This window comes from Sycon ciliatum, chromosome 8 (genome assembly GCF_964019385.1).
Source record: "Sycon ciliatum chromosome 8, ocSycCili1.1, whole genome shotgun sequence".
Classification (NCBI taxonomy): domain Eukaryota; kingdom Metazoa; phylum Porifera; class Calcarea; order Leucosolenida; family Sycettidae; genus Sycon; species Sycon ciliatum.
The window spans coordinates 15,279,792-15,306,461 of NC_088650.1; the positions used below are offsets into that span (position 1 = coordinate 15,279,792).

Here is a 26,670-nt window from a genome sequence, read left to right on the forward strand (position 1 = left end):
AAGCCACATCAGCCACTCTTCCCGTGAGAGTCAGCATGGAGAGAAGAGGAGAGAAGGATCAGAAACTTAAAGGGGAAGTATACCCTAAAATCAAATTTTCACCAGTTGTAGTCTTCGGGGTGCTGAGTCGAATGGTCTTGGTCCGAGGAAGCTGAGACGCTCCTTCCTACTTGAATCCCAATCGAACTCGCGCACTTCCACCGAAACTGGGTGACTGCGCCCTACTAGATGGGGATTTGTATGCAAAATGTCACTAAAAGCGCCATTTCGTTCTTATAAAAGCACGGATGACCGCGATTGGCCCATATATTGTAGTCTTTTGGACGCTGAGTCGACTGGTTTTGGTCCGAAAAGGCTGCGATGCAGCGTTCCTCCTTTATTCCCAATCGAACATGGTTGAAGAAGCGGTCGCGTGCTCCTGGGTGCCCAAATCACCTGGTCACCGCGCCAGCAGGCGACAACTTTCACACCAAGGTTCAACTCGAGTTCAACTCGAGTGACAGGACTGCACCCAAAAAAGGTCAAACAGGCTAGTAAGTTGTACCCTGCAAGCACGGTGACCAGCTGACTGGTGTACGCAGGAGCACGTGACCGCTTGTTCAACCATGTTCGATTGGGAATAAAGGAGGAACGCTGCATCGCAGCCTTTTCGGACCAAAACCAGTCGACTCAGCGTCCAAAAGACTACAACATATGGGCCAATCGCGGTCAGCCGTGCTTTTATAAGAACGAAATGGCGCTTTTAGTGACATTTTGCATTCAAATCCCCATCTAGTAGGGCGCAGCCACCCAGTTTCAGTGGAAGTGCGCGAGTTCGATTGGGATTCAAGTAGGAAGGGAGCGTCGCAGCTTCCTCGGACCAAGACCATTCGACTCAGCACCCAGAAGACTACAACTGGTGAAAATTTGATTTTAGGGTATACTTCCCCTTTAAAGGGGAAGTTAAGGCAAAAATTAAAATTTCACCAGTTGTAGTCTTCGGGGTGCTGAGTCGAATGGTCTTGGTCCGAGAAAGCTGAGACGCTCCCTTCCTACTTGAATCCCAATCGAACTCGCGCACTTCCACCGAAACTGGGTGACTGCGCCCTACTAGATGGGGATTTGTATGCAAAATGTCACTAAAAGCGCCATTTCGTTCTTATAAAAGCACGGATCACCGCGATTGGCCCATATGTTATAGTCTTTTGGTCGCTGAGTCGACTGGTTTTGGTCCGAAAAGGCTGCGATGCAGCGTTCGCCCCTAATTCCCAATCGAACATGGTAGAACAAGCGGTCACGTGCTCCTGCGTACACCAGTCACCTGGTCACCATGCCTGCAGGGTACAACTTACAGCCTGTTTTGACCTTTTTTGGGTGCAGTCCTGTCACTCGAGTTAAACCTTGGTGTGAAAGTTGTCGCCTGCTGGCGTGGTGACCAGGTGATTTTGGCACTCAGGAGCACGTGACCGCTTCTTCAACCATGTTCGATTGGGAATAAAGGAGGAACGCTGCATCGCAGCCTTTTCGGACCAAAACCAGTCGACTCAGCGTCCAAAAGACTACAACATATGGGCCAATCGCGGTCATCCGTGCTTTTATAAGAACGAAATGGCGCTTTTAGTGACATTTTGCATACAAATCCCCATCTAGTAGGGCACAGTCACCCAGTTTCGGTGGAAGTGCGCGAGTTCGATTGGGATTCAAGTAGGAAGGGAGCGTCTCAGCTTTCTCGGACCAAGACCATTCGACTCAGCACCCCGAAGACTACAACTGGTGAAATTTTAATTTTTGCCTTAACTTCCCCTTTAAGTGTTGTAAATCGGATCCATCCATGCTATAAGCAACCACCTGTCTTTGAAGACCGGCTTTTCTTTCACCCTCTGACCCTGCTTAATAGCACAGTTGTGACCAAAGACTCTGTGTTGTGTGTTCAAATTCTGGTGCATGCTAGGCAACACAGTGGAACATGCATTGGTTGATATTGCATGCAGGGAGTATAATGTCCACTAGTAGCTTACACAACACGACTGGGAAAGCCTCAGGAGTCAGACCAAGTTACAGGCCGTGTAACACTGCTCCTGTTGATCAAATTGGCTGAAATATTGAATTTGCCTATTCCATGTACTGTCCACTGATGATAATGTTTCTTCCATTGTGGGTTCACCTGTGGTGCACGGAGAAATGCGACTCAGCCTGGCAGCCGTAACGAACCAAATCCTGGAAGCAAGACTTTAAAGAATATAAATCCGCTGGACTGTCGTGCGTAGTTATGTAGGAGTTCGTACGAGTTGGTGGGTGATTGAGTATTCATAGCGGGCGGGCAGGTGCTGGAGTCATGCTGTTAACATCGTGCAATTGCTTTGCTGTGTTATAGTGGTGTCATGCTCACCCATCGATGACAATTATCTGATCCCATTTGGAAGTGCGGGCGGTGCGGACCCAAAGTACACGCCTGCCGATCGCCAGCACATCTTCGGAGCTGTGGTGACATACACATGTGATGTGGTGACATACACATGTGATCCTGGCGCAACCGTATCTGGCAATGGTACCAGTGTTTGCCAAGAGGACGGCACGTGGTCTGGCAATGCCCCGTATTGTACTGGTAAGCCATAACGTATTGCCTCCAATGCAGGGACACGTGCTTGCTGCTAGTACTGCCGGCTTGGTTTGACGCTTGAGTTTTGTTAACAAGTCTACGGGCGTGTTTCTGGTGCACTGTGTAATTGCATCACAAGCCACTATCGTTCATTCTTGTTGGTATACGTAGAGATGTGTGTTGTGCTGCAGTGGTGACGAACACTTGTGCATGTCCATTGCAAATCCCCTCTTTGTGGGTTACCTGAAATAGTTTTAAAAGAATTAATCATCAGTATACCGGTCACTATTGTCTGAGATGACAATACAGGTATGTTGGGGCACTATTTTCTTAAAATTGGCAATTAAATTAGACAGATTTTTCGTGGCAAAAACATGTTTTCCATTCTTGTCTGTGCTCTTAGTACCGCCTCAGACCTGCAAGTCCTGCGCAAGTTCCAAAACTGGCTTAACTCAATGCTGCTCAATGCAAACAGATGATCTGGGCTGCTGCTCCAAAGCGTAAGTTAAAGACCTTGTTCTGTGTCGAATTGTCTCTCTGACGTGGCCATTAAATCAGGAATAATTTCAATTATGAATAAGAGTACATGAATGTTATTTGTGGTGTGATGAGATATTCAGGTGACAGTGGTCCTGCTTGAGCATGTGCTAGGGCAAACTTTACCTTTACTGATGCAAAAGGAATGCTGTATCTCATTTCCATTATATCTTTCCGCACACTCTGCGTTACTTTGTGCACACATGCCATGATTCCATAGGGCTCAACAAACCATCAGTGCTAGATTCGACGGCCTCCCGAAAAGCTGTGCTGCAGACCTGGAGAAGGAGCTCCTTCCTTGCGGCGGGCGTCTTCTGAAATGCTTTGATTCACCGACCACCCTTCAGAACACCGAGGATTGCCAGAAGCCCCTGCCCAAGTTTGGATGCTATCATAACCGAGTAAGTGCCACCCTCTTCTCATCATGTACACAACTGATCTTCAGGAAACGTATATGCAATGTATATGATATATTTGGCACGCAACACTCCATGTTGACGTTGTCCGGGAAATCAACATGTTCAACTATTTTTTAAGTGCATTGTATAAGCACCCTGTCATATAAAAGATTTTGATCCTTTCATATAATGGCTACACGTGTAATCGGGGTCGGTTGGTTTATTGCTTATCCGCAGTTGACACCTGCCCACTCCCACACAACTACCATCACCCTGATTAATACCTGTGTGCATCATTACAGAACCCAGCACTGTGAACTGCCTATTATCCATGATGTATTGCTGTTCGTAGTTTTCGCGAGACGAGCATTACGCGAATTTTAACCAGCGTGAAAACAAACTTTAACGGTGGGTGTGTATAGGCGGTCACAGTGGTTCGTGAACATTTTCCGTCGTGAAATCTCTGGTTCTAAGAAGTCACGAAAGTTTAGTAACACACGTATGGATGGTTTTATAGCACTTTGAAAAGTAGTCGATTAGAATTTTTCTCCATGTTGGGGTTAAAAAGAGCAGGCACCAAGATCAGTTTGCTAGTTGGTAGTCTGACCACTTACAGTCAGTGTGGATTGGAGAAATTTTGTCTGTGCTCATCAGCAACATATGAACATCACAGGAACTGCACAATTGATGTGACTGTCATAGCACTCTTCGTGCAGGGCTGGCCAAAGTTTGCAATGCCAGTGCCAAATGTGAGGTTCCGATCGGCTGATCACTGCATTTTGGCAGGATATCAGAAATTGATGTTGATACTGTGTTGTTATGCACAAGTACAATGCAAGTCGCAATGACACCGTAAACCTGCTGCCGCTTCTAAGCAGGGATGTTCTTTTCTGTGCTGCTCTGGTAGGGTAGGTTATGAGAATGTGATACTTGTATTATCACTATGTCGTTATGTACAAATACGATGCATGATGCAACGACACCGTCAATCTGCTGCCCCTTCTAAGCGGGAATGTCTTTTTATGTACTGCTCTGCTCAGGTTCTGCCGGTTAGTTTGGGCAAGGACTTGGATGGGAACTGCTCGGCTCTAGCTACATCATCAGACCCTGTTTCGTGTGTGCTGACAACTACGGAATCCCTTGGAGGTAAGAGAACTGAAAACACTCGATATACGCAGGTGTGCGGTGATGTATACTAGTAATTGTATTACTCAATCTGCGTGGTAATCAGATTATAATTTTTTGAAGGTGCGCGCTACGTATGGTGGTGATCATGTGACGTACTGCTTTCGATCATTTTGTCCCGAATTTTGATAGTACAATCATGCTCATTACTGGCCGTGGCAAAGCTTATCACGTTCATCAATTACTTTATACTCGAGTACTGGCGAAGTACAATATTGGCTGCATTCAGGGGCGTCGCACACGGTACGGTCACTACGGTATTGACGGTACCACTTTTTGCCCCAGGTACCCGTGAATCAACAAAATACACTGATCTGGGATCTAGAATTCCAAAATTTTCGGCTCAGCGACCACTCCCCCACGAGTAAATTGTACTTCTGATGGCTGACCGTACCACACTAAAATACCTTCCGACGCCCCTGGCATTGATGTGCTTTTGGGAATGTTTCTTGTGCCTTTGTTTCCTTACTATGAAGGCACCCAGTACCCGCAAGGCCTGTGCCTCCCGTCGAGCTGTGCTGGCGATCAGGCCACAATAGACAAGATCGTGGCGTCGACGCTGGAAATGGACTGCAAGCATGACATGCTTGTCGACAAGCTGGGATTCTGCGTGGCCTCCTCTCTCTCCCTCACCTGCTCCAGTAAGTCAGTCTCAGCATTTTCGCCTGTGAAATTTCACGATGTGTGGATAAAGTTAGTGGCAGTGGTGAGGCGTCCACAAGCTTCACTCATAGGTATTGGTTTTTAAATCAGACATGAAACCTGATGAGGGCAACTTTGCCAAAACGTCGCAATAATCATTGATTGAAAAACCAGTTGGATATGGTTGCAGAGTGAATATGAAGAGCTCTAAAAACCACTTCCTGTGTGGATAAGGGACTGACTAATTGTTATCACGTGTGCTGCATTTGTGTGTTCTCCTCCAGACAATAAGAAGTCAACAATGACACCATCATATCCTGGTACGTAATCCACCAGTTCTATCAACGTTCGATGAGCAGAGCATTAGAGCATCTGGTGCGAGTTCTTATCTATGTTCATGTAATTATATTTATGGCAGCACTTCAAGTAGCAGGGGTAACACCAGCCAATGTGAAGAGAGTGGGTGTGAGTAGGGGTTGTGAGGGGAGGGGAAATAGAGAAGCAGCACTGGGGATAGATCTTTCTGTGCCAGGGTTGGGTCCACGCTGAGGGGCTCAAGTCCAGTCACAACCGGCAGACTTGATGTGAGAAAAGCCTCTTTCACGGGCAAAACAAACACAATGGATTAATGCAATGCAGACTTTATGTCCTGCTGTGAAGACAACTGCTGCAAACGTATCCTTTACCAATCTGTACAAAACCCCGGACCAAAGTAAATCACATTTAGTCGGTATTGTCATCGGTCCAGCCCGGCCACAAGGCATTCCTTTCCAATCATCTTTCCCTTTCCTTTGTGTTTAGGCTTGTGCCAAAAAGACAAGTGCCCGAAAGCGCCATATCCTACTTGGACGGAATGCTGCGCTTTCAATTCCACTGAGTCTGGATGTTGCTCCTCTGTGTAAGCTTCCGTTTTTATAACTTTTCCAAATTTCGTGTCGGTGTCATTTGTGCTTTCATAATTTTGTGCTCTGAATTCTACACCGGCAGAGCACACATTCGATCGAGCACATTCAAGTTGCCCACATGTGCATATCTGCATGACTGAAGATTGCATGACCGACTATTTCAATATGTTCGGAAGGGACAAAGATTATCGATATTGGCTCAACTACCGAGCTGGAAATGATGTGATGCGTGTTTTTTGTTGTGATGCAGAGCTAAAGATGTTCTGAATAGCCGGTTTGCACCGCTGGATGCATCACCCAAGTGCTCTAGGGCACTGCACGGTCAGCTGTCATCATGTATGTCTCAATTGACGCAGTGCCTCAGCAACACCACAGGTAAGACACAATGATCCAGAAGAAACTTGACTTGTACAATAAGACCTCGCTTATCAAGTCCTCTTTTATCCGTATCCCTCGCCATCCTGAAGAAAATCATTGGTTTCTGATTTACAGCATATGCCGAGCATACATACGGTATGTGTGTCCGATTATCCGGTTCCCTCGCCTATCCGGATATTTTTGTGGAAAACGGATGTGTGCTGTTATGCGAGGTCTGACTGTAGAAGAAGGTGGCTACTCCAAACGTTGGAGCTCACGCTTTTTGGCGACTGACTGACAATTGGCTGACTCACGGCTGCCGTCTGGATTACACAGGAAGAATGCTGGGTTGTCCGCTAAACAAACCTGCAAGAAAGCACCACTCCCTACACTTTACTTTCCCAGATAATATCTGAGCTCGTCGCCGAACTACCTACATGGCTCTATTTCTGTTTTTCTGTAATGTTTATGTTGAGCTGGTAAGCTGCTTGCAAGGATGAAAGATTGATGGCCTCGGACCCCCCCCCCCCCCTCCCATGCCAACTGTTCAAACCTGCATGTTATTTTTGTCCCTTTGACTGATGATTACACATACAGGTACAGACTATTTCCCCAACTGAAGGACAGTGGTGGGCTCAGCATGAATAGTCACAAATTCATGTCCCAAGCAACAGCTCTGAGAAAAAAATGTTTGATCAACATTTGCAGACGTTCCTGGGACTACAAACTTCCTGGCTCTTTTTGCCATTCACCACCGACCTGTTTCCCTGAGTCCTTTCGCTATTGCCAAGTATAGTCCTAAGCGAAGTCACCAGAAGCTCCTGATGGTATTCATTTGTCGAAATGTCATCCAGTTGTACAGGCATTCCCAACGTTAGAACACTCCAGAAATATATTCTGAACGCGGTGGTCCGGACAGTGATGGAGGAAGCCGAAATTGAAAATGATGTTGACACGTGTGTATGTGTATATATGTGGGGTGCGCGCGCGCGTGTGTGTGTGTGTGTGTGTGTGTGTGTGTGTGTGTGTGTGTGTGTGTGTGTGTAGTAGTTGGAGTAGGAAGCACTTTTTTGAGCTCTGCTGGTTCACAAGCTTGCTTAGCTATAATATCCCCAGGGGTGGCCTAGGGCCACCCCTGGCTAGGTTGTGAGTATGGTGCGTGGAGACTTGGGAAGCAATGACGGGGCAACGCCTGATGTTGCCACTTGCAACCCGCCACGTACCCACAACACCTGCGACGGTTTTGCAAACCTCCAGGTAGACCCCCTTGCACGAAGTAGGAGACGGAGAAACGAAGCGTTTGTGTTGAAGTTTTGTACCTGGAACGTCAACAGCTTAGTGGAGAATGATGGAAGCATCGAGACAGCTCGTCACGAAAGAAGCTTGCCCGTCGCGGAAGACAAAAACATTCAAATTGTTCTTCACCAAATTCAAAATTTGAATTTCTCAGTCGCAGGTCTTCAGAAGACGAAATGGTTCGGCGATCACGAGTATTTGATCAGTGGAGCGTCTGTTCTAAATGCAGGACGCCCCGTCCCAACAGAGCGAGGAATGCCCGCATATCGCGGCGAGGGAGTTGCAATCGTTCTTTTAGGTTTGGCCCAACGAGCGTGGAAAAACGGCGGGTGTCAGTGGCGAGCTGTCAGCTCGCGAGTTGTTGTGGCGAAACTGTTGTTTGGCGATCAGTGGCTGCATGTCATTTCCTGCTACGCTCCAACGTTCGCGAGGCCTCGCCATGAAAAGGAGAAATTTTATGGCGAACTTCGTGATTGTCTGTTATCCATCCCGGAGCGCGATTTGTACGTCGTACTTGGTGACTTCAACGCCCGTGTTGGCAGCAGCCCAGGTCATGAAGAGGACGCATGGAGGCAAGTGCGTGGTCCTTATGGCGTTGGTACCATGAATGAAGCTGGTGAGGAACTGTTGAGCTTTCTATCCATGTTCAACTCTCGACTCTGTAATACGTACTTCAAGAAAAAGGACATTCATAAAGTTACGTGGCAGCACCCACGTTCACAGCACTGGCACTGTATTGATTATGTGATCACTCGGCAGCGGGATTTTCAGCGCTGTACAGATTGTCGTGTGTACCGGTCTGCTGAGTGTGGGACCGATCACAAACTTGTTGGGCTAACGTTGTCACTTGGTTGCCGCCGGCGTTTCTACCCGCCAAAGAGCAAGGCCCCTGATCGCCGTCGCTTTGATGTATCCCAGCTCGGACCTGCTGACCCAACTGCATCAGAGGATGATGATTTAGTAAGGCAAGCAACTGTGGCGGAGTGGTACCATACCTTATTCGACTGTTTGCAAGATGCTGCACCAGGGACCTCAATTCAGGATCAATGGAGTTCACTACGGGACGCCACAGTTAAAGCAGCTACATCTGTCCTAGGCAAGAGTCGCCGTCGTCAGCCAGATTGGTTCTCAGCCAGTTCCGCCACTCTCGAGCCTCTCCTTGCACATCGTAACACTCTATTCCAGAAATCTTTAGCAGATCCATCACCTCTGGTCCGGCGAGAGTTTGTCCGCGCGCGCTCAGCTGCAAGGGATGCTGTACGCAGTGCTAAGGAGGACTGGTTCCGTAAGACTGCGTCTGATGCCGAATCTAGGAAGTTTGGGTGTAAGGCTGTGTGGAACAGCATCCGGGATCTACAGACTGCCCGGCGCGGATTGATTCCCACTAAGTCGTGCCTGATCAAACAGACTGATGGCTCACCATGCTCGTCCGTTGAGGCACAGCAGAACCGCTGGTCTGAACATTTCGAAAAGCTGCTGAACCTTCCAAGCGGCTTTGTCCGATCTGAAATTGACTTGGTCCAGCAGCGCAACATCATGGAACACCTGGCCACCCCACCCACTGCTGAAGAGGCCCAGCGCTGCCTTCGCTATCTTACGAACGGGAAAGCTGCTGGAAGCTCCGGCATTCTACCGGAAATGGTCAAATACAACTGCGACCTATTCTATGCCAATCTGTTTAAGCTCATTACCGCGGTTTGGGAGGAGGGCGTAGTACCGCAAGATTGGGTGAATGCTGAGATAATACCGATACCCAAGAAGGGTGACCTCACTAGCTGCGACAACTGGCGTGGCATCGCACTCCTCGACGTCATTGGCAAGCTGTTCGGACGCCTGCTGCAAAACCGATTGCAGAAAGTCGCCGAAAGTGTGCTGCCTGAATCACAGTGTGGTTTCCGGAAAGGTCGCTCCTGCACGGACATGACGTTTGTTGTTCGCCAGGTTGTGGAGAAGTGTCACGAGCACCAATCCAAGGGATTCCTGGTGTTTGTCGATTTGAGGAAGGCATACGATTCTGTTCCGCGTGCTGCACTGTGGATTGTCCTGCTGAAGCTGGGAGTCCCGGAGCAACTGGTCAGCCTTCTGAAGTCTTTTCACGACAACATGACAGCCACGATCATCGTTAATGGTTCCCCCACTGAAGGCTTCCCAGTGTGCAACGGATTGCGCCAAGGGTGTACAATGGCACCAGTCCTTTTCAACTTGTTTGCTGGTGCAGTGATGGAACGTTGGTGCGCACGCGTCCAAGAGCGTGGAGTGTCTGGTTTTCCACTCCGTACCTGTGCCGATGGTCAGCTTTTCAAGAGATCTAAGCGTGGTAATGATATGGTCATCACAGATGGTGAGTTTGCTGATGATGCAGCCTTGTTTGCACCCAGCCACTCGGATGCTCAGCGTATGCTTGAGATATTTGCGGAGGTCAGTGGAGCATTCGGGCTGTCTCTCAACATGGCAAAGACAGTGTTCATGGCTGTTGGGCATCAGATCAACGACAGTGACCGTACCCCGCTAAGCGTACAAGGCAACGCCATCCAGCATGTCAGCCAGTTCACATATCTCGGCTCAGTGGTAACACCAGACGGACGATGCCACACCGATGTGTCCAACCGCATAGCTGCTGCATCTAAGGCCTTCGGCAGCCTCTACTCGTCAGTTTTTTGGAACACTTCACTAACATCCAAGACGAAACAACACACGTACACATGCTGTGTGTTGTCGGTGCTGTTGTACGGGGCTGAGAACTGGACACTGTTGCGTGCCGACATACGTCGCCTTGAACAATTCCACAACCGCTGCGTTCATTCTCGGCATCTCGCGTTCCAAACAGTGGGAGGACCACCTGTCATCTGCCTCGCTGCATAGAATGTGCGTTACAGAGCCAGTTGCTGACATGGTTGCCCGTCGACGGCTGCAGTGGCTTGGCCACATTGCCAGGATGGACGACCACCGGCTTCCAAAGACAGTGTTGTTCTCGTGGCTCCATACTCCACGCCCTGCTCATGGCCCCAGGCGTCGATGGCGTGATGTGGTACGCGATGACCTCAAGGCGTTGGGTCTATACACCGGTTGGTACGACCTCGCAACTGAACGTGGCGAGTGGATCCAGTCCATCTCGGATGCTATTGTTGCACGGCGCTTACGCCTTGAAACGACAGCCAAGTCAGTGTGTTGTGCGATCTGTGAGCGACTCTTCGCCAGTGAAAGCGGACTTCGGCGGCACAAATGCAGGGAAGAGCGACTGAAGCTGATCCATGAACAGGCCGGTGCTGTGTTGTGCGAAGCGTGCCATCGTTGGTTTGCTAGCCGAGGTGGATTTGCTGTGCACAGCTGCTCTCCCAGTCTTGGTGACGCTCCAGTTCCAGAGATTGTTGCACCTCGCCCACCTGATTGCAGCCAATGTCATTACCACTGCCACACCTGTGACCGCTGTTTCCGGAGCAAAGCTGGGCACCGCCGGCACAACTGCAACTCCAACCGCAGAACATGCAGCTCTGGCTCTGAGCGCCGCACCATCCCATGCCCGACCTGCTCTCGGAAGTTCACACGTCTCCAGTACCTGGCTCAACACAAATGCAAGAAGTAACTCTGCCCTCCTTGCCTCTTTGAGGCACTGCATCACCTTTAGGTGGCAGTTTCAAGGTTTCAAGGTGTGTGTGTGTGTGTGTGTGTGTGTGTGTGTGTGTGTGTGTGTGTGTGTGTGTGTGTGTGTGTGTGTGTGTGTGTGTGTGTGTGTGTGAATGGTGTAATCCCAGCACAAGTTGCTATGTCTAACATAGCTGTTCGCTATCATCGCTTCCGCGATGGGCATGTCTGAGGTCTGAGGTCTGAGGTGTGTGTGTGTGTGTGTGTGTGTGTGTGTGTGTGTGTGTGTCCCATTTGGTGCAGTGGTATGTGCAGCGATTTCCAATCGATAGGTTGCGGGTTCGACTCCCGACGATTATGGTCGCACACGTCTTTCTTCTCTTTCTCAGACTCCCCCTGACTTTTCTTTCATTCTCATGGGTGGTTACCAACAGCCAGTGCATGCCGGAGTATGTGGTGTGATGTGTGTGCGTGAAAAACAAAATGAAAAAGACCAAAAAATAGGGATTCAGTGGCCAGAAAAAGCCACTTCATAGCTGTGTGGTGTAGACCAGGCTGAATAATGGCGGTCAATTCTTCAGCCTTGCAAGCTGTTGAATGGTGCAATCCCAGCACAAGTTGCTATGGCTTCTGCTGTAGCATCGCTATCATCTCCTCCGGCGATGGACGTCAAATGGGCGTCAAAATGGTGTGTGTGTGTGTGCGTGTGTGCTTGTGTGCGTGTGCTTGTTCGTGTGTGTGTGTGTGTGCGTGTGTGCATGCATGTTTACTGTACAGGAACCAACACGTCTAACTGTCCAAACCTTCATGGCTGCACTGTGCCAATACAGACTGAGCAGACTTGTACTCAGTACGCCGGGGCCAATTCAGTCTATTGCACCAAAACCTGTGCAGGTGAGGCATGAGTCAGTGCAACAGCCCCCCCCCCCCCCCCCTCCCCCCTGTGGGAGAATTAGCCTATTATTATTACATACCAGCGAAGGTTTATACAATGAATAAGAACAAATGCAAAGGAGCCATCAAAACTACGCTCCTTTCTGCACAAAACAGCAAGAAAGAACTAAGGAACAAAAGAGATCGCGTGCCTTGCGAACACAGGCACGACAGGCTAAATCAGGTACAGCAGAAGAGAATACGTCATGATGTACAAGAATGCATAAGTACTTACGCAAGTCAGTACGACGTAAGAAGAGCAGCATGAAGTAGTACACTGTACACATCAAGGGGGGGGGGGGGTCATTCTACTTCACACCCCCCCTGTCCAAGAAGAAAAGAATATACTGGATGTGTACGTGTCATTATATTGTGAATTCCCTGCACCATTATAAATGGATTGTGATTAGTTGTTGAAATCCAGTCTGGACAATGAGATCGATACCTTCCATAATCAATATTGATGTATCGTATTAAATTGCAGGGTAGTATAATAAACAGCAAGTTAAGTTTAAATGACGAGATCATGATTGATGGAGTGTGAGTGAGGGATGCGCAATGGCCGAGCTGGTTTAGAGTTTGCGGGCATTGTGTTAACAGGGCCGGCGCCACTGGTACGGCTGGTGTGGCCATGGTCGTACCAGGGTTTTACCTATTCCAGCTTACCCAGATTGTCATTGCGTAATCAAATCATATGGAAAGTACTCATAGACTATCCTCGCTAGAGTTTCTGCCCGCTCCTGAACTGTTCTCAGTGTCCAGTGTCCAGTGTCCTGTGTCCAGTGTCCAGTGTCCAGTGTCCAGTGTCCAGTGTCCAGTGTCCAGTGTCCAGTGTCCTGTGTCCAGTGTCCAGTGTCCTGTGTCCTGTGTCCAGTGTCCTGTGTCCAGTGTCCAGTGTCCAGTGTCCTGTGTCCAGTGTCCAGTGTCCAGTGTCCAGTGTCCAGTGTCCAGTGTCCTGTGTCCAGTGTCCAGTGTCCTGTGTCCTGTGTCCAGTGTCCAGTGTCCTGTGTCCAGTGTCCAGTGTCCAGTGTCCAGTGTCCTGTGTCCAGTGTCCTGTGTCCAGTGTCCAGTGTCCAGTGTCCTGTTGGGACTACTGTGCTTACTGTATTCAAGGGCGGTATGTGTTAGTGGGAAGAATCAGGTGTGATCTAGTATAGAGCTAGAGTCGCATCCCCATGACTGGACTGAAGTCGGGCATGGGGAAATGATTGACCCTGCAGTTAACCTGGGTCCATACCAACTCTTAGGAGCTGGCTCCGGGCCTGGATGATGCGCACTTGTGAAATGGTATTGCAGTGTACAAGAGAGAGAGAGAGAGAGAGAGAGAGAGAGAGAGAGAGAGAGAGAGAGAGAGAGAGAGAGAGAGAGAGAGAGAGAGAGAGAGAGAGAGAGAGAGAGAGAGAGAGAGAGAGAGAAGAGAGAGAGAGGGGGGGGGGGGAGAGATTGCCCTGAGCTTCTGCTGTTCTGTTCCTGTATCCCATCAGGTGCTGCTAACTGTAACAAGGAGAGCTTCTGTCTGCCCGCGGACTGTGCAAGCAAGGACGCCATCACACAAATTGCCACCGGAGATGCGCAGATCAGCTGTGGCCTTCTGAAATCGGGCAGTGGCATTCAGTTCTGCAACGAAATCACTGTTAAAATCACCTGCAGTGGTAGGTCTTGAGTGGATGGAATAATTATTGCCAGACTCTCTCTCACACACACACAGTGCACCACCAATATAGTCTTGTCTATATCCACTTCTTTGTCAGCTACACTGGACACATACACAATTTCCTATTAGTCAACCCACATTGGCATTTGCTCAAATATTTCAACAACGAAAAACTCGGGCGGCTTCTTGCATGTCATCCTTTCTGACAAACTTACTTGTGTACATAAGGAAGACAGGTGTCTAAGATTGCTATATGAGAATATTGTATGCATCAGTTACCGGTATGTGTTCATATAATGCGTATCTGTGAATGTATGCAGCAGCAATGTTCTTGTATAACCTGATGGCTGTGCTCTTCAGCATTTCCGAAATTTCCTTGGTTATTTTAAAACTTGACTTCCCAATTGTTTTTCCTGCTCAGGTGGCCTGACTGGAGCATACTCATTAGTAGGTGAGTGACGTGCTGTGCCAGATTGCTATTGCTAAAATCGCCTGCATGCTCTGTCGATTATCACTATTTGAATGTGCTGCTGGTGTCTACGGTCCGTTTCCTAAGAATGTGATTGTTTCGGAAGAAGGGAAATATAATTTCATCAGAATCAGATGATTGATTGCACGATTTATGTTTTGGTCATGGATGTGGTGTTTGGGTGCCAACTTACGGTATACAGATGTTCCAAAGGCCTGTCAGAAGCCACCGAACGCAGATGAGAATGGCTACTTCAGCGTCTTCTATCCGTCGCCGTCCACACCGAAGGGTACGTATCCGAGCGGGACAGTGGTCGAGTACTTCTGTAATGCTGGCTTCAAGAGTTCGCCCGGTGCCTTCAACATCACTTGCAACAATGGAAACTGGAACGGCAGTGCACCTGCTTGCACTGGTAAGTCTTGTTAGGTTGATCATGACAGATGCTGTGGAAAAAGCAAACTCATGAGAAGTAAAATCTGCAAAGAACTGTGAAGAAGTGTTGTTCTGAGTTCAAAGTATGTGGTGTTTAAGTCTCAGACCAGAGGATATTATTGAGAATCGTTATGCTTTGGAATCCATTACATTACATTAATCAAGGGCGTCAGAAGCGGTACGCCTGGTATGGCTCGAGCCGTACCACTTTTGGCTCCAGGTGGTCCACGCGGAACGACCAAATCCGGTGTAAAAAATGGGGATATCGAGTTTGTACATGACCACGCGTGATCGTGAGCCGCGATCCGTCACCGGTGCACCAGTCAGGTCACTGCACCGTGTAACGCGTGACTAGACTGTCGACTACGGAACTGCATGGCATGTGCGTCATGACTCGTAAATCTAGTCGGTCTCTTTGTTATCCTTAATGACTTCGTACCTTTGGAGACCCTCTGAGAGGGGTATTTTGAGTGTTTTTTGAAAAATTTCACGGGGAAAGTTGCCCCCGGACCCCCTCTCACTGTCGAGCCGTAGCACTTTCTATCTCCTTCCGACGCTCCTGCATGAACGGTAACCATGGTCCCTGAAGTGGCTTTTTGTTGTTGTTTTTCTCATTCAGTTCTCGTTCTCTTCCCTCTCCTTTACACCATGCATGAATGTTATTTATCTCAAAGTGTTCCAGTACTGAGTGCATGACTATGACTGGGGGGGGGGGAGGATTATCAGGTCAGTGTCTGACCCCAGTGCCTGTAGCCTCAAGCCTCATGAACCGGTCTAGCAAGATTTAGCAAGATTTAGCAAGATTTAGCAAGATTTAGCAAGATTTGGCAAGACCTAGCAAGATCGAGCAAGGTCTAGCAAGATCTAGCAATATTCATGTACACGTTTCTGCTCGTGCTTTTTTCAGCGGTTGATTGTGGCAAGCCAACGTTAGATACGAAGACCGCCGCAAAGGTATCCTACACCGGCAAGACTACGTTCAGCAACAAGGTGATGTTCACGTGTCCACAGGGATACAATGCGTTTCCCACCAGCTCCTCGTGCCAAGCCAACGGAACATGGGACTACCATGTGCTTCCCTACTGTATCTGTAAGTGCAGATCTGATGTAGGTCGTGATTATGAGTCAGTTGCATATACGCTGTGTGCTGCTGCTGTATCTGCCAAACGGTATTTTAAATTTTGTGTAAAGAGGAGTCATCTGGCTTCAGATTGTGCTCACTATCCATAGGAGCAGGGTTAGTTTATGCACTTGCACCCACGCACACACACGCACACACGCACGTGCAAACAAATATGCGTACACGAAACTCACATACGTACACACACACACACACACACACACACACGCACGCACGCATGCACACACGCACACACATGCCCACACACACCATGCCCTAAATCAAATTCACGAATGCTGTATATCCACCTGTCTGTGCTTCTCCTCAGCTGTAAAATGCCCGCCATTCGAAGACAACAAGTTGATCCCATTCGGGTCGATAAAGTTCAACGTCAAAGGAAAGGATCCACGATTCACTGGTGATGACTTGTACAGTATATTCGGAGCTCAAGTGAAGTACACCTGTGATAAAGGAGCCGCGGTCACTGGGACTGCTGTGCGCACCTGTGGCAGTGACAGATCCTGGTCAGGTGACCCATACTGTGAAGGTAGGTAGACTGCTACAGTGATTGGCACAGTGAAATCCAGCCTCGTGAGTACAGCAGGCACAGCGCCAGCACGCTACCAACACTGAGCTGTCAGTGCATGTGCCTCTGCTGTATTCATGGGGTTGGATTTCATAATTTTCATTTGCTGCCACTGTACTACTCCAAGTTCAGGATGTTCCTGTGCTGTTTTGATTGCATGCATGCTGCAAACCTCTGTCTCCATTATTAATTTCAAGCAAATGGAATTTGACTACCAGGCTCTCCGCCCCCATCCCTCAGCATCGACCGTGCAAGTTTCAATTGCTCTTGTGGTTGTGTTTCGCCATGTTTCTCAACGCACCCTGTATGTCATAGGTTCAGAAGCAGACATGCTCTGGACAGTAATTGTATTGTTTTTGCTGCTGCTTTGAACAGTGCCGATCTCCAATTGTACTACTGAATCATGTGCCAAATCTGCGGACTCGGAGACGTCTTGCTGTGCGTTGGATTCGCAGACCATCGGATGCTGCTCTGAGGCGTAAGCATGTCTTAGGAACGTGTGCCGTGCGTGCGTGCGTGCGCGCGTGCGTGCGTGTGTGTGTGTGTGTGTGTGTGTGTGTGTGTGTGTGTGTGTGTGTGTGTGTGTGTGTGTGTGTGCAAGTGTGTGTGCAAGTGTGTAATTCGCTTGTTATGTATGTATGACGCATGTGGTACAAATGTACTAGTAAGCGGGATTGTGTTCACCAGTGTTGGAGCGAGGGCCATGTGCGTAATCACCAGAGTCACCATGTTTTCTGGAGTATAAGCTGTACGTTTAACACTTGGCATTCACCCCAGAAAAGGTCAGTGCGGATTGGGCTACGATGGTCAAATGAATGGAATACAGGGTAGATATCTGTATTTTGTTGCAAATATCTGGGTGCAGCTTATATTTAGTACTCCAGTGCCCTTATACTGCGGAGAATCTGGTACCTTTGGGAAAGGTAAGTGTTAAAATATTGTCACTAGAGTAAAACCTGTAACTAACGACCACCCCTTGGGGCCAGAGAAAGCGGTCTTTAGTGGCAGGTGGTCCTTAGTTAGAGGTTTGCACCGCACAACCATAATGTGACCATCTGCACCTGGCGAAGTGGTCTGCAGTGCCAGGCTGGTCGCTAGTCACGGGGGTCTTTAGTTACAGATTTTTCTGTATTTGGCAACAAACTTACATACAAGCAGTGCACGGATTTATAGCCATGTGGTTGTGAATGAATCTTTCTGCCATCAAATCATTGTTGTGCACATGTATGTGCATGATGGTTGTATGTGTGTGTGTATGATTGTAGGGTGGTTATGGTGTGCGTGTGTTACCTTATACTCTAACGATGGCCTGTGTTGTTGTTGTTGTTGTTGTTGTTGTTGTTGTTGTTGTTGTTGTTGTTGTTGTTGTTGTTGTTGTTGTTGTTGTTGTTGTTGTTGTTGTTGTTGCTGCTCTTGCTGCTGTTGCTGTTGTGGTTGTCGTGTTGTTGTTGTTGTCGTCGTTGTTGTCGTCATCGTTGTTCTTGTTCTTTCTTTTAGGGCCATGGTGACCCTTGGGTCACGCTTCGATGGGCTAAAAGGACAGTGTGCAATGGACATTGAAACAGAGCTGCTGCCATGTGGCGGTCGCCTCATCCAGTGCCTTGACTTCCCAGGCAAACAGAAGAATGAGCTAAACTGCAATCCCACTCCGACATTCGGTTGCTACAAGAATCAGGTGTGTGATCATAAGGGTAGAGTTGCTTTTGTGCAACAATTTTAATTGTTTTTCAACCAGTTGATGATTCTGAGCCGCCCATCTCCTACTGCTTTTAACGGGTTGATCTGATGCCATGATGCTAAGACTGGTAGCGCTGCTACTGATGCGGACACGTCAGCCTGATTGACACGGGCGACTTACTGTCCCTAACAAAATTGTGCATGGAATATAATTTTAGAGTAAGAAGAAAAGATAACACAAGTTACGTATGCACTAGAGTCTAGGACCCACTGTCGTGGACATGGAAATCCGGTCGCACGTCTAGCGGCCCCAGGGCGCTGGCCATGCATCCTTGGGTAATTTAGCGACACACATGCGCATAATACGCGCTGCAGCACCCTGGTCGCATCGGATCAACATGTGCACTGCATGCAACATTATGTATGCGCTGAGGGCGCCGGCCCCGGTCATTCGACTGGATTTCCATGTCCACGACAGTACATCAGATCAGATGTGCGCAATTCAGCACAAAAACAACTGGGATTACTGAGGAAATCCATGGCATGTTGGTGAGCTTGAGCATTGCTGATAGTGAGCGATAACTAACGGCCTTCCAAACAGGAACGTTTCTGGTTTTGAGTTTATGAACCCTGTAAAAATCATCAATTCGTAAGTTGAAATTTTGCGATCCGTTTTTCCTCTGCTGTACTTCATGTGGTGCAGATCCTGCCCAGCGCACTTGGAGATAAACTGGATAGCAACTGCCAGGCCTATTCTGAGACACAGGGCACCATTTCCTGCTTGGCTGAGACCACTGTCACCCTGACTGGTAGGTCGGAGAGGGCATTTCCCAATGTTTTCATAGTGAAGAAACACAGCTGGGAATTCTCGAGTTCCCACCCCCAGTCTCTTTTGACATGAAGATTTTTAATCCATGCTAACACCATCATGCAAGGTTTTTTTTGGGGGGGGGGGGGGGGGAGGAAGTAGATGATGAGAGAAAGCCAAATATGATGATGTTTTATCCAACAATCAGTTTTTAAAGACGAACAAAATGGACTTGATTTTGAAGTTCCTACCCCACGCAGCATCATTCAATGTACACAAGATTCATTTTTCAAAATAGGAAGACTACAACGTAGCAATCCCTTCTATCCATACCTCCTCACAGCACTAATCGAAGAAGTGTAGCTCAGAGACCGATAAGAGTGGTGTCAGGTGGGCTACTCAAGATTTAATTTGTAGATCGAAGGAAAGACAAAGGCTTGGTGCCATGTTGTCACACTAGCTGACTGACTGTATATGATCTGATTACATTGTTGGACAGTTAGTCATGACTCGCAACATTTTTGTTGTTCCTTTTATCCATGATTACATTGGCTCAACATCCGAGTTAAATATAATTTTTTGTGTTGTTTTTCTTTTGCTCGCAGGCACCCTGTTCCCTCAAGGCTTCTGTTTGCCGAAATCCTGCAACCAGCAGGCTATGCTTGACAAGGTTGCATCATCGACGATCGACTTGGACTGCAACAATGACCTACTAGTGGCCAATGGCGGCTTCTGCCAGGCTTCGGGCATCAAGATCACCTGCGAAAGTAGGAATATTCTTTAGGTTGAAATTGGCTTTTAGGAGTGTAACCGTGCACAGTTCATGACCTTTTATGCAGGCCTGGGATCACAGTGTGGACGGCTGACGGAATCAAACGGCAGGAAGATGATGCATAGCTCCTCTGGCTTTCCATAGTCTATAGCAGAGACTACCAAAGAATGTCTCTATCTTTCTTTTCTTGAGCCAAACCCAGCTGTACATTTGGGTGAGGGATAGTGGAAAGGAAAGGTGTGAAAGAATGATCGACTTAGCTCATTAATTAGGGCTCAAACGGTTAGTCCGATTAACCGGTTGCAGACCGGTTACGAAGAATTAACGGTTAACCGATAAAGATAATGGTTACGCAGTAACTTTTCAGTCAATTTGTGAAGTATCAGGTCGTTGCAAAGTATGCACTTTCGCAGGCTGTCGCACGCGTAGGCAATTTCTGGGCTGTCAACTCGGTCATATCTGGTCTCTTGGTGTGAGAGTATGTATGAATGAGCATGCAAGAGAATGTACATGTGTGCGTTGTTCTGAATAGGGTACATTTTTTGAATGAGTATAGTCAAATATACGGTTAAAAAAGAGTCCGCAGGATTGCCGTGGCTTATAGGTTATAACCGTTAAGCCGACCGTTAGCTTAGCACTTAACCGTTGGGGGTAAAACCGTGACCGTTTGAGCCCTATCATTAATGCACTGGCGTTTGTACTTCATTCTACCGTGACCGTTTTCCTCATCTTGTTGAAATTCATTTGCCTCAAACCTGATGAATCACGCCTGGAGAGCTGTTCGAATACCACAATAAGGTACGCTTTCCAACGGCCAAAGAGAGTTGGAAAGCTTGTGTCTTTGTGGGTAACCTGAACATTTGGGCTCATGCAAAATCGCACCGATTTTGGGATTTCCCCACAACTTTTTGCGTCCGCAAAAATGTTGTGCTGGACCGCATTCCTGTCACTTCGCAGTGGCTTTTCGTTGGTGCAGTTTGTATCCCACCCTCCCACCCCTGACTTCTGGGTGTGTGTTTATCGATAATATTATCGTATTGGTTTCTCGTATTGGCCATGTGGCTGTTGCAGTTACGACTGCTTTTCTTTTTTAGTTAAAAAACGTAGGGGTGGTGTGTGCGTCGTGGGCCATTGTATGGTTACATACAGCTTCAGATTGTATGGCTAGTGACAGGGGGGTTGAGTCTGCAGGGGAAGAATACAGTGATTGAACTGAAGCTGGATGATGACCGTGTGGTGAGTGTGTGGGGGGGGGGGGGGGGGGGGGTTCGAGATGCCGTCCTGGGGCAGGGATGTCGGTCCTTTAGCTTGGACGGGTGTTGTTACATTCATTGTAACATTTTGTCGTTTTCTGTGTGTTTTGCTGTGCGACTAAGTAGCAGCAGTGTCTTGTGCTAATTTTTCTTATCATATCAGGCCCTATGCGTACAATTATTCAAAAAAAAGAAAAAAGAAAAAAAAAATATATATATATATAGTTACTCAATCTGCGGACAGCATGCTGTTTCGTTCTTTTTGAACTCATCAGCGCAGCACAGAGAAAATGAGGCCGAACCTGATAGCAATGGAAATAAAAATTTCCAATCAGGCCCGAACGTACCTTGCCAGAGTGCTCAAACTGACAAGTCAGTGAGCTCTGCATAATGCAAACAGCATATATATAATTATATATATCAGGAAGGAGATTATAATAATATCAATAATAAAGCCATTGCCGAGCCACCGTGCTCACAGCAGAGACTTCTGTGTGTGTTATTGTTGTGAAGTGGACCACAAAGACTCATCCGGAGTGTTTTTCAAGGCCTGTCAAGTGACTTGATACCCGTGTGTACGTGTGATTTCTCCATTCCTGCAGATAACCTCACCTCCAGCTACACACCGCCCTACCCTGGTAAGCTGGAGCGACGTTAATAGGCGTGCTTGAAACGCACATTGCATGCATGCAGTGCACATCGTATAGGTATGCAAATACTGGCCCCCATATGCATGCATACACACATGTGTACAGTTCAAACATATCTCGGAATAAGCCCATTGCGCATTGCCAAATATGGAAGGTATGAGTAATGCATGTGAGTACGCTGGGATCAGAGATGCACTGTTCAACACCCCAGACAACCATGCCCAGGTGGCTGTGTGGGGTGTTCGTGGTACAAATTACGTCATTGCGCAACGGGCTTATCGTATTTGATGAGTGCCGATCCCCTCCAAACTTTGAGAGCTAAGCTTTTTCCTCCATACTGTATTGCTGCTGAATAGTTCCTATGTTATCTGTCTGCAGCTCAATGTTCAAAGGGCAAGTGTCCTGTGTCTAAGACCAGTTATCCAAAATGGACCGAGTGTTGCTCGATGGACGGCAAGGAGATTGGCTGCTGCTCTCCACTGTAAGTTTCTCATCTAATCTCGTGATACTCAGCTGATTTAGAGAGCCGGGATGACATGGTGAGCACGCACGTGATGCACTGTACATGTATGTAGCCATACGACTGCAATAACACACTGATACATACCAGCCTTTCCCAACTCGCAACACCGCACAAGAGAGAGAGAGGGGGAGGAGGGGCATTCCTGCACTGCTTAAAGGGGAAGTTAAGGCAAAAATTATAATTTCACCAGTTGTAGTCTTCGGGGTGCTGAGTCGAATGGTCTTGGTCCGAGGAAGCTGAGACGCTCCCTTCCTACTTGAATCCCAATCGAACTCGCGCACTTCCACCGAAACTGGGTGACTGCGCCCTACTAGATGGGGATTTGTATACAAAATGTCACTAAAAGCGCCATTTCGTTCTTATAAAAGCACGGATGACCGCGATTGGCCCATATGTTGTAGTCTTTTGGACGCTGAGTCGACTGGTTTTGGTCCGAAAAGGCTGCGATGCGGCGTTCCTCCTTTATTCCCAATCGAACATGGTTGAAGAAGCGGTCACGTGCTCCTGCGTACACCAGTCAGCTGGTCACCGTGCCTGCAGGGTACAACTTACTAGCCTGTTTGACCTTTTTTGGGTGCAGTCCTGTCACTCGAGTTGAACTCGAGTTGAACCTTGGTGTGAAAGTTGTCACCTGCTGGCGTGGTGACCAGGTGATTTGGGCACCCAGGAGCACGTGACCACTTGTTCAACCATGTTCGATTGGGAATAAAGGAGGAACGCTGCATCGCAGCCTTTTCGGACCAAAACCAATCGACTCAGCGTCCAAAAGACTACAACATATGGGCCAATCGCGGTCATCTGTGCTTTTATAAGAACGAAATGGCGCTTTTAGTGACATTTTGCATACAAATCCCCATCTAGTAGGGCGCAGTCACCCAGTTTCGGTGGAAGTGCGCGAGTTCGATTGGGATTCAAGTAGGAAGGGAGCGTCTCAGCTTCCTCGGACCAAGACCATTCGACTCAGCACCCCGAAGACTACAACTGGTGAAATTTTAATTCCCGTAGCTATGCAGAAGACGTTACTTCAGTAACGTCTGGCGCTAGCCAGGGTCCACACAGCTTTAATTTGGTGTTTGTTTGTGTGTTTGTTTGTGTCACGCCTGGCGCTATCCGTATCTGACGGCAAAAAAGCATAGGATGTTATAAATTTTTCAATTCTCCTTTTTTTTTCAGGCATATCCTGGGATTCGAACCCGCACTATCGCCCTACATGCATTCCCCCATACACTTCGCATTCATACCCATTCTTCCAAGTTGCTTTACGTTATTATCTTGCGTTTGAAAGCCCTATTTGAATATTGCGGGCAGCTGTATGTGGCCAGCTGTGTTTGATGGTACGGTACGGGAGACGGTGTCGTATTACCCTCGATCGTACCTGTCCGGTCCCTATCCCCTACCGTGCCATCAAAGACGGCTGGCCACAATGCATATTCAAATAGGGCTTTCAAATGCAAGATCACAATGTGAAACAACTTGGAAGAATTAGTATATATGCGAAGTGTATCGGGGGATGCATGCAGGGCGCGCGATAGTGCGGGTTCGAATCCCAGGTTATGTCTTAAAAAAAGGAATTTTTTAAAGAATTTATAACATCCCTATGCTTTTTTTTGTCTAGGTCATCAAGGCAAAAAAGCATAGCGTAGGGCCCTGAGCTTCCAAGCTCTCTCGTTTTTGCCTTAACTTCCCCTTTAAAGCGAGATTCACAGGAGCAATTCAATGTATTTCAGCATCTGGTACTGGTTTTACTACCGGCACAAACGAATACAGAAATTCTAAACAATGCTTGGCACAACTTTGATGTACACGCAGCTGGTCTCAGGCACCACTTACCAACTTTACCTGCGCTGCTTTTTTCATCAATGCAGGGCCCAGCAGATCCTGAGCGACCGCTTCAGCTCTTTCTCCAAGAGTCCGAAGTGCAGCACAGCCCTGGCCAAGCAGCTGTCTCCCTGTCTGTCTCAGCTCACACAGTGTTTGAGCAATGTGACCGGTAAGTGTCCGCACGATGGAAAAGCGAAGAAGCTTTTAAAGCTCGCAATGTATCTCAGCCGCAAAGTCTGTGCTGCAAGTATAGATATTTATAGGGAATGTCTACATTGAACGTACTGATTCTGTTGTCTATTTATGGCTCAGAATGCTATGCTACTTGTGCGACTCATAATCGCCACCAAATTGGTAATGGAAGCAAAAAATCATGATGAAGATTATAGTACCATATCTTGCTTTGTGTGAGGATAAGAAATAGCGGAATCAGATTGAAATCTCTTCCATGTTCTTTTATGGTGGTACCAGCACAAATGCTTTTCAAGCAGAATATGTGACTTTTGCAGCAATCTCAGGGGCGCGGGTTCGAGCCCCAAGTTGGGCGCCAATTGTAGTCGGCGTTTTTACATCCGACGATATGCCCTTCCGATTACTCTCACTCATGCACGCCTGCACCATAACAGAGGACCGAATGTTCGTTCTGGCATCATGGAGAGTCTCAGGAAGAGGCAGCGAAGAAGAAACAAGAATGTGTACAATATGCGCCAGCTAGCTGTGGTGCAACCTGCACAGTCTGTGCGTGGTCCGCACACAGTCTGCGTGGACACAGCGCCACACAGAATAAATACACCAAAAAGGGGTCCTACCTCGTAGAGGTCAGGGATGGGACTTCCACGAGGTCACGGACAACACATGTGTTTAAAATGTGATTAATGATGGTTTTTTGCACAGTGGAAAAAATAAATTTGGTACCAATGTGCAGGCTCTGCACTCAAAAGGTTGCTTTCAGAGCCAGCATTATTGCCTTCTCTCATGATTTTTTATGCTGTGGTTGTAGTTGTTTTCAGCCCTGCCCACCCCTGGCCATACCAGCCAATAGCAATAGCCTCTTCTGCGTTTCCATATCTGGTTTTCCTTTTTTCTCTGGCCGTTCTCTCTACAGCGGTGGGCGAAGAGAAAGTGTGCCCCGACCTGCACGGCTGCAGTGCACCCTTCCAAACCAACGACACCTGTGAGAAGTTTGCCGGCAAAGGGTCTTTGTTCTGCACACGCTCTTGTCCAGGTAAATACCTAATGTATGCTGCAATTCTACTGGGAGGCTGATGATGCTATAGTATATACTGTAAAACTAGAAATTTTCGGTAGTGTAATATTTTCGGTATTCTCCACCGGTTCGGTGGAGGGAAATTTCCGGTAAACCTTTTTTCCAGGTAAGTGTACTGGTAATAGTACCGGAAAGTTCGGTGTGTTTCATGTTCGGTTAAAACTTCGGCACCGAAGTCACCGAAAATAAAACACCACCGAAAATTTCTGCTTTTACAGTACTTCAATGATAGTTACTTGTTTTATTTGAGTATTGATTGCCATAATACAAACCCTGGTATTACCACCACCATGCTCTACCCAATCGTATTTGATTCTGTCTTCTGAATGCCGCCAAGCGAGTTCTAGTGCAGACAATGGAACACTGTAAAAGTAGAAATGAAACATTCCGCTGGGGGTCAACTTTCGCTAAAAAACCAACGTTAGGGAGCACTGCAGTCAATCACGGTCATTGCTCTGCACGAGTGTAAATCCATCATGGTTTTTGCTGTGCACAAGTCTTAGCCCATCACGGTCATTGGTGTACAGTCAACTTCGCGTGTAACGACATTCAGCGGGGCATCAGGAAAGTGCCCTTATTCGCGTAGTGTCGCTATACCCGAAGTCTCATTATAAGTATTACAGTTGGATGGGACTTTGCTCTGGGCATGGAAATTCTGTCGTTATTCGCGAATTGTCGTTATATCCGCAGTTGTTATTAGCGAAGTTGACTGTACACGTTTGTTACATGCATGCCGCACACTGGGATTTCACTTTTTTCTTCTTTCACCATCACATAGGCCAGCCCAACTGCGACCAGACCAGTTTCTGCGTGCCCAAGGACTGCACAACGGCGGATGCGCTCAGTGCCATGGCGTACAGCGATGCCGTGATCAGCTGTAACCTCTGGAAGACGGGCGGCGTGGAGTACTGCAGATGGGTCAACGTCACCATTACCTGCGAAGGTCAGTCCATTTCAATGAGGTGGTCAGATGCGCCAAAAAGTATTGTGTGCGTACCTGAGTTCATATGTGTGCAGTGAGTTTGCACACCCCCACTTGCTGCTGCTGCCGAACCAATGTAGAAGTTCTCGCACAGGTCCAATTTGTTTAGAGCGACAACGGTTTAGGTTAACTCAGCACTGGGGTTCTACTTTGAAGTAGTAAGGATACCCTGTTCACTCAATAATTTAGAGACAGAAGATCAGATTTTTCAGGAGAGGTCAGCAAGAGTTTGTCAGTTGTCTT

General features: G+C 47.8%; 1 protein-coding gene across 1 annotated transcript in view; it reads left to right on the forward strand.

The window, feature by feature from the left end:
* The window catches only part of LOC135823589 (uncharacterized), a 76,948-nt gene that overhangs the window by 4,204 nt on the left and 46,074 nt on the right, over positions 1 to 26,670 (forward strand). The window contains exons 3-25 of the mRNA XM_065336434.1: positions 2,354 to 2,584; positions 2,982 to 3,078; positions 3,336 to 3,516; positions 4,554 to 4,659; positions 5,175 to 5,339; positions 5,625 to 5,660; positions 6,142 to 6,238; positions 6,496 to 6,620; positions 12,258 to 12,374; positions 13,898 to 14,065; positions 14,489 to 14,518; positions 14,739 to 14,948; positions 15,876 to 16,058; positions 16,417 to 16,635; positions 17,050 to 17,152; positions 18,172 to 18,349; positions 19,055 to 19,160; positions 19,765 to 19,926; positions 21,787 to 21,822; positions 22,213 to 22,315; positions 24,223 to 24,347; positions 25,284 to 25,403; positions 26,224 to 26,388. Of these exons, the coding sequence (XP_065192506.1) occupies positions 2,354 to 2,584; positions 2,982 to 3,078; positions 3,336 to 3,516; positions 4,554 to 4,659; positions 5,175 to 5,339; positions 5,625 to 5,660; positions 6,142 to 6,238; positions 6,496 to 6,620; positions 12,258 to 12,374; positions 13,898 to 14,065; positions 14,489 to 14,518; positions 14,739 to 14,948; positions 15,876 to 16,058; positions 16,417 to 16,635; positions 17,050 to 17,152; positions 18,172 to 18,349; positions 19,055 to 19,160; positions 19,765 to 19,926; positions 21,787 to 21,822; positions 22,213 to 22,315; positions 24,223 to 24,347; positions 25,284 to 25,403; positions 26,224 to 26,388 (3,063 nt within the window). The remainder of the gene's footprint in view (positions 1 to 2,353; positions 2,585 to 2,981; positions 3,079 to 3,335; positions 3,517 to 4,553; positions 4,660 to 5,174; positions 5,340 to 5,624; positions 5,661 to 6,141; positions 6,239 to 6,495; positions 6,621 to 12,257; positions 12,375 to 13,897; positions 14,066 to 14,488; positions 14,519 to 14,738; positions 14,949 to 15,875; positions 16,059 to 16,416; positions 16,636 to 17,049; positions 17,153 to 18,171; positions 18,350 to 19,054; positions 19,161 to 19,764; positions 19,927 to 21,786; positions 21,823 to 22,212; positions 22,316 to 24,222; positions 24,348 to 25,283; positions 25,404 to 26,223; positions 26,389 to 26,670) is intronic.